This window comes from Carlito syrichta, unplaced genomic scaffold, assembly GCF_000164805.1.
Source record: "Carlito syrichta isolate Samal-C Ts95f unplaced genomic scaffold, Tarsius_syrichta-2.0.1 Scaffold96974, whole genome shotgun sequence".
Taxonomy (NCBI): Eukaryota; Metazoa; Chordata; class Mammalia; order Primates; family Tarsiidae; genus Carlito; species Carlito syrichta.
The window spans coordinates 32,662-45,168 of NW_007041070.1; the positions used below are offsets into that span (position 1 = coordinate 32,662).

At 40.8% G+C, this 12,507-nt stretch overlaps 1 protein-coding gene across 1 annotated transcript; it reads right to left on the reverse strand.

Moving 5' to 3' along the window:
- Positions 1–11,116: 11,116 nt before the first annotated feature.
- Positions 11,117–12,126, reverse strand: LOC103264942 (olfactory receptor 10C1). The gene has a single exon (XM_008062641.1). It carries the CDS (start codon positions 12,054–12,056, stop codon positions 11,118–11,120), a length of 939 nt encoding a protein of 312 aa, XP_008060832.1. The 5' UTR covers positions 12,057–12,126; the 3' UTR covers position 11,117.
- Between the last annotated feature and the right edge of the window lie 381 nt (positions 12,127–12,507).

Below are 12,507 nucleotides of genomic sequence, written 5' to 3' on the forward strand. Positions count from 1 at the left end.
AAATAAACAATATAAATAATCCTTTAAAAAATAGATTAGTTACTTTGCGGCAACTTGGATGGATTTAGAGTCTATCATACTCAGTGATCTAGCACAGAAACAAAGAACAGAGTATCGCATGTTCTCACTCATAAGCGGACCCTGAACATTTACCATAATACTATAAGAAAGGGATTGGCAGTAGTGGGATACTGCTGGGAGGAAGGAGGGTACACAACATCAATAACGGTACCTGATCTCAAACCAGGAATAATGGGGACCAAAGGGAAGCCAAAACATTTCCTGTACAATGACCACTTGTATACCTAATCCTGAGTTGTACCCACATCTTTAAAATAAAAACATTAAAAAAGAAGACATACAAATGACCAAGAAACCTATGAAAAAATGTTCAACATCACTCAGGTCAGGGAAATGCAAATAAAAACCACAATGAGATACTGCCTTACACTAGTCAGAATGGCCATTATTAAAAATTCAAAGACAATAGATGCTGGAGCAGATGTGGAAAAAGGGAAAGTTTGCACACTGTTGGTGGGAGTGTAAATTAATACAACCTCTATGAAAAGTGGTATGGAGATTTGTCAACTAAAAGTAGATCTACCATTTGATCCAGTAATCCCACTACTATGTATCTACCCAAAAGTACAGAGGTCATTATATATAAAAGACATCTGCACCCTCATGTTCATTGCAGTACAATTCATAATTGTAAAGATTTGGAATCAACTAAATGCCCGTCAACTAACCAGTAGATAATGAAACTGTGGTATATATACACTATGGAATACTATTCAGCTATCAAAAATAATGAAATAATGTCTTTTTCAACAATTTGGGTGGAATTGGAGAGCATCATCCTAAATGAACTAACTCAGGAACAGAAAACCAAACACCACATGTGCTCATTTATAAGTGGAAGCTAAACTAAGGATCTGCAAAGACATAGGGAATAAAATAATGGACAATGAAGACTCAGAAGGAGAAGGGGGGGGAAGGGGTATAGGGACAATAAAAATCGCTTATCGGATACAGTGTGCACAGGTGGTGGTGGTGGATACACTTAAAGTTCAGCCTTCTCCATTAGACAATGCTACCTTGTAAATAAAAACGATTGTACTGCCTAAAGTTATTGAAATAAAAATAATAAAAACAATGATTAGTTGAAGTATAAACTACATGTAATAACATTCACCCATTTTAAGCATGCAATTCAATGATTTTTAGTAAATTTAAAGTGTTGCAAATTATTAGCACAATCCAGGTTTTAGAATATTCAGGGTAATAATCCTCAAAAGATCCCTTTTGACCATTTGCAGTCATTCTCCATTCCGACTCATGGCCCTAGGCAATTATTACTTTACTTGCTTTCTCTATAAATTTGCTTTTTCTGGAAATTCCATAAAAATGGAATAATACTTCTTAAGAAAATGCCAAACTATTTTCCAGAGTGACTGCACCAATTTAGTTTCAACAGTAATGTATGAGACTTCCAGTTTCTCCACATTCTTGTTGACACTTAAGAGGAATGAAGTGTTTTTAGTTTCATTTAGATCTTTAATTTCTCATTTCAGTTTTAGTTTTTATTTTCCTAATGACTAATAATGCTCAGTATCTTTCCGTGTGTTTTTTAGCATTTGCATACCTTATTTGGTAAAGTGTCTTAAATCTTTGGCCCATTTAAAAATTGGTCATTGGTATTTATTTAAGGTGTAAGAGGCCCTTTATATATTCTGGATACAAGTTCCTCATCTAATATGTGATATGTTGGAATATCAATTTTTAAAAGTTCCTTGTATAGATATTTCACTTATTTGGTTAGATTGATTCCTAGATAGTTTATTTGTAGCTACTGTAAATGGGATTGCTTTCTTGATTTTTCAAATTGTTTGCTGTCATAAATAAATGAAACTGATTCTTGTATGTTTTGAATTTACTGAATTTTTTAATTCTTATTTTGAGTCGGAGCCTCACTCTATCGCCCAGACTGGATTGCATTGGTACACTCATGGCCACTGCAGCCTCAACTTGCTGGGCTCAGGTGATCCTTCTGCTTCAGCTTTCCTAGTAGCTGCAACCACAGACATGCGCCACCATGCCAGGCTAATTTTTTTTTTTTTTTTATTGTAGAGGTGTGGTCACTCCAAATTGCCCAGGCTGGTCTAGAGCCAGTGACTTCAGGCAATCCTCTCACCTCAGCCTCCCAAAGTGCTGGTATTATAGGCATGAGCCACTGCACCCAGCCCTTTTATCGGTTCTTTACTGAACTTGTCTATTAGTTCTAACGGTTTTTTTAAATGAAGTCTAGGTTTTCCTGGGCATAAGATCATGTCACCTGCAAGCAAGGTTGACTTTTTCTTTTCCCATTTGGATATCCTTTATTTTTTTCTCTTAACTGCTCTGGCTAGAACTTCCAGTATTATGTTGAATAAAAGTGGTAAAAATGGACTTCTTTGTTTTGTGCCAGTTTTTAGGGGAGAGGCTTTGGTTTTTTTCCATTCAGTATGATGTTAGTTGTGGGTTTGTCATGTATGGCCTTTCTTAATTTGAGCTATGTTCCTTTTAAACCCATATTGATGAGAGTCTTTATTGTCAAGGGACATTGAATTTTATTGGTGCTTTTTTGGCATCTATTGAAATAATCGTATGGTTTTTGTCCTTGATTCTGTTAATGTGATGTATCAGATTAACTGATTTTTTTTCTTTTCTTTTTTTTTTTTTTGAGTTGGAGTCTCACTCTGTCACCCAGACTGGAGTGCAGTGACCACTCCCGGCCACTGCAACCTCGACCTGCTGGGCTCCAGCGATCCTTCTGCCTCAGCCTTCCAAGTAGCTGGAACTACAGGCGTGCGCTACCACACCCGGCTGATTTTTTGATTTATTGTAGAGATGAGGTCTTGCCAAGTTGCCCAGGCAGGTCTCAAACCCGCGGGCTCAGGCAATCCACTCACCTCGGCCTCCCAAAGTGCTGGGATTACAGGCTGAGCCACTGAGCCTGGCCAGATTAACTGATTTATGTATGTTGAATTATCCTCGTATCATTTGATCCCACTTGATCATGGTGAACGAACTTTTTAGTGTATTTTTGAATTCAGTTTGCTACTTTTTTGTTGAGGATTTTTGCATCTATGTTCATCAGTGATATTGGCCTGTAGTTGTATTTGCTTGTTGTGTCTTTGCCTGGTTTTGGTATTAGGGCACAGCTGGCTTTGTAGAATGAGTTTGGAAATATTCTTTCCTCTTCGATGTTTTTGAAGAATTTGGGTAGAATTGGTCTTAGATTTTCTTTAAATGTTTGGTAGAATTCAGCAACGAAGCCATCAGGTTCTGGGCTTTTCTTTAATGAGAAAATTTTAAATTCTTCTTTTACTTCTTGATGGTTTGTTGAGATTTCCAATTTCTTCATGGTTTTGTACATAAGGCATTTTTATCTTGATACTTTTTAGATTTTCCACATATCTTTGTTTTTGAACAGTTTGACCATGATGTGTCTAGGTTGGTTTTCTCTGTTTATCCTACTTGGAGTTTGGTGAGCCTTCTTGGTTGTGTAGATTCATGCCTTTTCATCAGATGTGGGAATTTTTGACATTATTTCTTCAAATATTTTTTCTTTTCCTTTCTCTTTCTTTTCTTTTGTTCTTCACATTATTTGTATGTTGTTGTGCTTGATGGTGTCCCACGTTTCTCTGATGCTCTGTTCCTTTTTCTTCCTGTTCTTCAAATTGGATAATTTCTATTGATTTGTCTTCAGGTCTGCTTATACTTTCTTTTGCCTTCTCCTTGCTGTTGAGCTTGTCAATGAATTTTTCATTTCAGTTATTGTATTTTCAATTCCAGAATTTTCATTTAGTTCTTTTTTTGGGTAATTTTTAAAATGGATATTCTGTATTTGATGAGACATTGTTATCACACTTAAAAAAAACTCTTTGATTCTTCCTTTGGTTTTTAGAACCTATTTGTAATAGTTTATTTGAGGTTTTTGTCTTTTATAGCTAGTGTTTGAGCACCATCAAATACAATGTCTATTGACCATTATTTTCTTACACATGAATTAAACTTTCCTGTTTTTTTGCATTTATTACAATTTTTTTGTTGATTACTGGACATTTTAGATAATATAGCAACCCTGGATTCTGATCCCCTCCAAGAGTGGTTGTTGTTGCTGTTTGTTTGTTCAGTGACTGGCCTGAACAAATTGGAGTCTCTTTACCTTTGGTGTTATAGTGTTTTTAAATTCCTGTTTTCATTTGTAAGCTTCTTAGATATCATGACTGAGTTGACAAAGTTTATTGACTAGCCAGTGATTTTTTAGACATTGTGTTTAAACACCTTGAGCCAGTAAATCTTCCAACCTTTATTGCTGGATCTGTGTGGCATGGAGAATGCATTTGAAGATCAGGCAGTTTGCAAGTTTGTCTAAGCTTTTATTTTCTGTGTTTGCAGTGCCTCATGTTCAGCCTGCGATGAGTACCTTTCTTGTAAGTATACCCATGCACATGTTTACAGTCTTCCACATCATAAAGGATATGTAGGGTCTTATCAAGACTCACTTTGGGTGTCTTATTCTCCTCATCTCCCTGTACATTTCTGGGCAATCTCAGGTTTCTTGTTTTCTTCAATCAGTACGTAGATCTTGGGCTAGGTGAGATGCTGCCTTTCCCGATTGTTTTCCACTGAGATCACTATTGTTTTGATAATTCCTAATGCTCAAAATTTCCTTTGTTCTGTTCTAAATACAGTCATCCATTTCCCTGCTGATCTTCATGACCTGTTTTTTCCTGGGAGAACTTTGAGGCCAGAGAATTGGGTGATATGAATAGATTCAGATTAAAATGCTACAGTCTCTCACTGTTCTTTCTGAGGTTCAGGAAATATTCTTGAATAACTGATTTTCGGTTTGTTGGATGTCTGGTTAGTTTCCAGAATTCCTGCATGGTTGTGACAAATTTGTCTGGTTTTATTATGGCTTTTTTCATAAGAGTATTTGCTGAATGCCTCACTCAGCCATTCTGGAAGTCCTTGCCCCTCAATCCCTGAAAATAATTATGAGTAAAACAGAATTAGGCATTTAAACCTACTAAAGCCAAGTAGAAATAACTTCATTTTGTTTCATTTTTGGATTGTATGAATTTCTGGTGAGAAGCCAGCCAGCTCACTGGGTTTGAAGTTATTTGTGTGTACTTTGAATGTGTGTATCCCCTTATTCCTTTACTTTTTCAAGTGCTGCAAAAAGAAAACATATATTAAGCAGCCACTTAATTACCCTAAAATCCTGTTAATTTTATGTCCTGTTTTCTCCATTTTACAGATGAAGAAAATGGTGCATAGATAATGATTTGCCAAAGAGTCAATGGTAGCCCCAACACTAGGACAAATCTCCTGATTTGCACTCCAGTGTATTCGCATCTGCCATCTCTAACCCTGGCCTCTTGTTTTTTTACTACTGCAGCAGATGACATGACTGAAACCCCTTTCCCACCTAGGGAGAATTGCAAGACCAGAGACCTTCAGAAACTCTCTTCCCTAGCCATGCCCAGTGTTGACAAGGCCTCTGGTGAGCCCCTCCACCTCCCCAAGAGTTCTTGATTGTTGTACCTTAAAGGATAAGGAGCAGATGATTCCCTTTGCTGCCATCAACTGTCTCTGGCAACAGCTTTCTCCTCCAGACCCACTGAGGCCTTACCAGTGCCTACAGTGTGGCAAGTGCTTCAGCCACCACTCCAGCTTAAATGTCCACAGGTGCAGCCACAATGGCAACAAGCCATTCTAGTGTCTGCCGTGTGACGTCATCACACGTCCGCAGCCTTGAGAAGCTCCACAAGTGCCCCTATTGCAGGTTGAATTTCAGCCAGAGCTCGCACCTCTTCACCCGCCAGAAGGCGCACACGGACGAGCGCTCCTACCGCTGCAGGGACTGCGACTAGAGCTTTAGCAGCCGCTCCCAACTACTGACACATGGTGGGGTCCACGCTGGCGAGAAGTCCTATAGCTGCGAGTCAAGTGGCACGAGCTTCAGTCAGAAGGCAAACCTCGTCACTGGAAGCTGCCTGGGGCGGCCAGGTGACTTGGGGTAAGGATGCTCCATGGTCAGGCCAGGCCAGGGGCTGAAGGTGGAGGCTATCTGGGTGCTGAGCAGGGGCCACCTGTTTCCAGGCTTCTTCCCACATAGGGTAAGATATATGGGAATGGAGTAGGGGAGCTCACGTTGATTTTCTGTAGTCACCGTTTCCAGGGTTGCACGGTGACTAAGTGGGGTTTCTGAGACTCAGGCCTCTGATCTTGCCTCCTCAGGGTCTCTCTCATGCCCGCAAGAAGTATGGAAAATCAACCAGCAAGGCCTCGAATTATCTGAGAGTAGAAGATATAAAGGAGGTAGTACGGGTCTGGGAAAAACATTTTAGATTTTTCTCATCACCTTAACCTGGCGTCATCCTGTTTTCTAGAGTTTTCACATCCCACTTCTTAGTGGCTCATTGGAGTCTCTGGTTTACCTCATAAGTGATGTCAAAGATGGGGAAGGTGGTTCCCCCGCTTATGCCTCTAGCCTCAAAATGACCCGAGCTGTGCATCTTAGGGACCCTGTATGCATCTTGCTCTCTCTGGCTCTGCCCTGACCTTCAGCTTCCAGTGAAGAAGCCAGGATATTCTGAACTTTGATGGTGCAGGGGATGAGATTTTCATTATACTAATTGCACTCTGCCCTTTCCTCGCTGGTGGAATTTCCTGCCCTGGTTTTTGGTCTGGACATGGTGGGAGGCTGAGTGATTAGAAATTGAAACAAAAAGCTCTACTTGTCTTTCTTGGAACTCAGGTTAGAAGTAAAACACAGGGAAGGGTGATGGTGGTGGGGCTGTTAGCCTCAGCTTCCTCTCAGTACTGATATTTCCTTAGTCTAAGAGCCTTCAGGAATGATAAAGAATGGGTGGAAATGCCATCCTGTGCTCAGTCCCCCACCTGCAAAACCAGACTTTCTGGGAGTGAAAGTTATTTCCAGATCCTACTGTACTCACCTTCTGCAAGATGAGGCCTCCCATCTGCTTTTTTGTGCATCTACAGTAAGCTCCCTTTTTGCTGGAAGAAGAATGCCATAAACTGATTAGTGGAGGCCAGTGCTTTGCTTTCCAGATGAATTATTTGAACTAGCCCATCTTCTGTATTGCCCTTGGGATTGGTTTACACCTATTGTTTACAAAAACTTTCACCTTGGCTTTCTAATTCTGAATTATTGAGGAGCTTACTGATCTCTGGGCAGAGGCCTTTCTCTTTAACAATGTTAATTGCAGTTCCTTAGGGCTTAGTTTAGTGTCAGCATATCAGAATTGTTATGCCACTGTGTGGCCAGCCTGGGTAACTGCATCTCTATAGTACTGGAAGTCATCCTTTGATCTTGAAATACAGAAGCAACTTTCCACTGAGCTAAGGGCTAGGGCAGTGTAGATAACTGGGTGTTATCTACAGAATGCTTGATTCAGTAGTCCTGGAATAGCATATGATAATTTGCATTTCTAAATTCCCAGGTGATGCTGTTGCTGTTGGTCAGGGATCGTATTTTGCGAAGCACAGGCCTCGTGTAAAACGACAAGTCAACAGTTTTGTGTTCCTAGCTCCACCACTGTAGGTTCTCATCCCACTCCAAATAAGGATGCTCATAGTGTTCAAGTCTGTGCGAACTGTATGGAAAAGAAGTGAGGTGATCTGTTATATTTTCCCTAGCCACTGAATTTAATAAGGGGTGTTATATAAAATTGCCTGTTGCCCATGTAGGCCACCAGGGAAAGCTCAGAAAAGTCTTATGAAATAAGGAGGGTGGAGACAAAAAGGAGTCGTATTATTGACTAGGGCACACCTGGGATGTGGGGAGTATGACTCTTAGCCACCATCCTCCCTTTTGGGACCCTTTCTTTACTAGACTTCTCCCCTAAGCTGTAAATAATAAATGGCTCAGGTAATGCAACTTTTCAGAAAGTCCTGAAGTAAATTATCTATGACCCAAAGGGCAGAGCCTTTATTAGTCTTTAAGAGTTGAATTTCAGGAACATTGTGCAGTTGTGTTAAGTTTATAGCATGTTTGCTTTGTTTGCAAACCTATCAAGTCATCTAACAACACCATGGTGTTGATTAAGCTTTCCTCCTTTTGGGAGATCTCACCCAGCCACCTAACTCACAGTACTGAGACACTGCAGCCTCAGATGATATTTTCTACATTAGATACTGGCTAGTTAGATACAGCTCACAGCTATGATGAATAGTCACCAGAAAGAAAGCTGGGGCAGTAAGCTCACTAGATTTGGGGAACAGGTGTCATCTGATGTCTTTATTCCTCAGTCTTGGGGGAAGGTAGATCTTGGCTACCCAAAGATCTTTCCATTAAGTGGTTCCTCCCTCTGTCTTTTCTTTCTCTACTGATGAAAACATGCATGTCTTTTCTCCTGGAAATCTCTGTATGAATAAAAGAGACAGAAACCCGTGTGCTTGACTTTTTAAGTTCTGGGGTTATAGTTTTGAATTTAGAAACTTGCTGTCTAGGTTGATTGCTGTTTGCCTTATATTTTACCCAGGATTAATGTAGTTCAAGATCCCTTGGTAGCGATGGGGAGAAGGAATGTTCACTACAATCTTCTTCTCCTTCTCCTTCTCTTTCCCCCACCTCCTTTCAGCTATAAGAAGCAGAGGGTTCTTGGGGGGAAATAAGCATAGACTAGTTGAGTTGGAACCTAACACACAGCTAATTTGATTGAGTTCTTCTGTTTATTAGTGATGAAGTTGAAAACCAGAAAGATGATGAAAGAAGTTTGCTGTGGGTCATGTAAAGTTTTAATAACAGTAGAGATCGTAAACCAGGTCTTCAGTGTTAACTCAGGGCTTTTCCATTCAACAATTCCCCCTGCTGATTTTTTTGTTTTGTTTTGGCCTGCTGATGGCTCTAAGCCTTGCTCAAGAAAGACTTTAACATGCCTTACATAAATATGCAGAAAATAAGGGTGAGGGAGACTGGACAAAGAAAAAGTAGAAGAGAATACAAAAAGGTTTAAAGCCCGTAGTCAGGTGAGTATTTCAAAAGTTTACTATGAGGAATTACACATCTTCTGAAAATGAGTTGCAATACAAGTGTAAACTTTTTAACTGTCATACTAGGGGGAAAAGTGATATCTTACTTTCTTAAGAAAGTAATTATACCGAATGTAAGATGTTAGACTAAAAAGAACACATATATTATTCTACTTATAAAACTTGAAAAGGCAAACTATGGTGATAAGCAGATCAGTGGTTGCTTGGAAATGAGGAATTACAATGGGCATAAGAAAATCTTTGCAGAGGTGGGTATGTTCATTTGTGATTGTGCTGATGGTTTCATTGTATGTATGATAAGTATGAAAACTTGTCAAATTACACACTTAAATATGCAGAATTTATCATGTCAATTATACCTGCTTAAAGCTGAAAAAAAAGTTATTGCTCCTATGACAATACAGTGATTCTTATCACTGAGAAGTGAGGTAAATCTTCCCCTCAAGAGTTTCATAATGTTGCTCCTTATCTTCCTCGATGTAAACCGATGGCAGAATGCCAAAGCACTCGTTAGCAAGAACAGTTCTGGGAAGGATGAGCTGGTGGAGATAAGTAGGAGGTGGAAATTTCTAAGCATTTCAAGTGTACGGCTCTCAGATTATCAGAGGCAAAATTGTTTTGCCCATTCTTTCAGCAGCCCTTCCTAAGTGTTGTTCCTCTCAATTTAAGTTTTGGTAAGTAGAGAAGAGCAATAGTTTAGAGATTTTACTCAAAAAGTATGGGGAAGGTCATAGCTCTTCTGGAGGGTGGGGAAGGTGGAGTAATTGTTTTGTCTCTTCTGTGTAGCATTTTGAGTATTTCCTTGCTTTACACTGTTCTCTGACAGTTGCATGGGAATCAGTGTTTCCTCTCTAACCATACTGCAAGTATTATCTGGTCAAAGTCATCTCCCTGCACATACTTAATGTTCACCACAGTGCCAGAGCAATTGGTACATGAAAAGTTCACAATAAATGTTGGCAGATTTGAATGCAGTGTTGGGAATAATAAAATATTTGGATTATATTTTTAATTATTAATAAATACTTGCCTCTTGGAGATGCAGTTTTTGATTAACCCTCTCAGCTTATCTCATGAATTTTTCTGCAGGTCTTTGCTTCTCCTGCATGCCATAAGCCATGATATTTGTTCTTCGGTGTCCTGGTTGTTTTTGGTTTATATCTCTGCTTGGTGGCAGTTTTCTGTAGCAGTGATGTGTGGCGTCTCTTCCTCTACCTTCCTCTGGATCTCTTTTGTCTCAATGCCACTGACATTTTAAGAATACCATTCTGTCCCTCAACAAAGGCATCCCGTGTGAGCTGGACATACCCTCTGTGCTGACCTGCCTGACTGACTAACAAAACATCTATGGAGACATGCTTTTGTGCTAGATATTGAGCTTGGTGATTTAAAAGTCTATGAATTCTCACAAAATAGACTCTATTGTTCTTCTAAGGAAATGAAGGCTCAGAGAGGTTACATAATCTGCCTGTGATTGTACAGCTGATGAGTTGGAAGAAATAAGACTTGAATTCAAGTCTGTTTGACTTCAAAATCTATTCTCTCAACCATTGTTGAGAGAATCAACAATCATTCTTATGGAAATCATACTGATTTCCATAAGAATTTACCTTCCTTGAATCTTTTCTGGTCACTTCTCATATCTTATGGAATTTGCCTTTTATTTGGTGATCCATTTAATTAGATATCATTATGTGTGCTAATGTATTAACCAGTAGTCCCACTCTGAGAAACAAGCATCTTATCTAGGATGTACAAATGTCAAATGGCTTGAAGGACCATTACTGTGGTGGACAATTTTATTACCTTGATAATTGATCCTCCATCCTGGGATTCTTGCTTTTTGCAACAAAAGGCAGAATAGAGTACATGATTTTTGTGGGGTGTCTGAAGAGGGGGCCTGGCTGTAGTAGCTCTTCAAAGGTAAATCTGTCTGCTTGATAGCTGGTTCTCTCCTAAGATGAGGCCCACGCCTCCACTCCCTTTTATCTTTGGTTATTTGGGGCTGACTGTGAGTACTGCACCACAGTTGCCATTGTCACCTCTTTTCAAATCTGTGTAGTCCCCATTTTCTGCATGGCTCTCTTTAGGGCAGCCTTGACATCAGCGTTCCGCAAGCTATAGATGATGGGATTGAGGATGGGGGTGATGACAGCATAGAAGAGGGACAGCAGAGGGTCAGTGGCCTGATCGTAGCTGGCCTTAGGGCGAATATAGATAAAGATGGCAGTGCCATAGAAGAGGGAGACTACGATCAGGTGGGAGGAGCAGGTGGAGAAGGCCTTGTGGCGGCCAGCAGCAGATGGGATCTGGAAGACAGTAGCCAAGATACGTCCATACGAGCCCAGGATGAGGCCAAAGGGGCAGAGGATGATGAGAGCAGCAGCCAGGATAATTTGCAGTTCATTAAGTGAGGTATCTCCACACACCAGCTGCAGGACAGGCTGGATCTCACAGAAGAAGTGCGGAATGGCATTGGGACCACAGAAGGGCAAGGAGAAGATGAAGGAGGTGTGTCCCAGCCCCACCATTGCCCCACAGGCCCACGCCGACCCAGCTAGCTGCAGACGCACTCGGTGGTTCAGCAGCAGTGGGTAGCGAAGGGGTTTGCAGATGGCTGCATAGCGGTCATAGGCCATGGCTGCCAAGAGGCAGCACTCTGTGGCACCAAAAAAGAGAAAGAAGAACATCTGGAGAGCACATCCGGAGCGAGAGATGTGGCGCTGGCCAGTGAGGAGGTGATGAAGCAGCAGGGGGACAGTGACAGACGTGTAGCCGATCTCCAGGGCTGAGAGAATGCGAAGGAAAAAGTACATGGGGGACTGGAGGGCAGCATCCCTGGAGACCAGCACCACAATGAGGAGGTTGCCTGCCACGGTCAGCAGGTAGACAGCGAGAAAGAGAGAGAAGAGCAAGCCGTGGAGGCTGGCCAGATGGGAGAAGCCTAGAAGAATGAATTCGGTCACCATGGAGGTGTTTGCACTCATCCTGCTCACATCCCTTTGATAGGATAACAAAAGAAATGGTAAAGAAAATCACAACTAAGGAATTGTGAAGTGGGCAAAGATGACCTCTTTCTACATTTGAGCACAGCTCTGAAACTTCCTTTCTTTTAGAATATCATAGCCTTTGAAATTAAGCAGCACAGTCTGGAGTCCACATTCCACCCTCACTCACTCTTGGATCCCTGGACAAATATTTGTCTCTCTGAGCCTATATCCCTTGCTTAATCTGTTTTTGATAGTGCCAGTCTCTCAGAAGAACACATGGAACTCTGTTTTCAGTTTCTCCTGGGTTGAGGACTGGATCATTCTAGCTCTCTTTTCGTGTTTTTATGATTTTTCCATGCTCCCTGCAGGGCTGCAGACAGCATTTTACCTCTTAACAGATGTTTTCCTGTTCAAAGTCAGAATTTGTTCCATGTTCAGGGCATGAGAA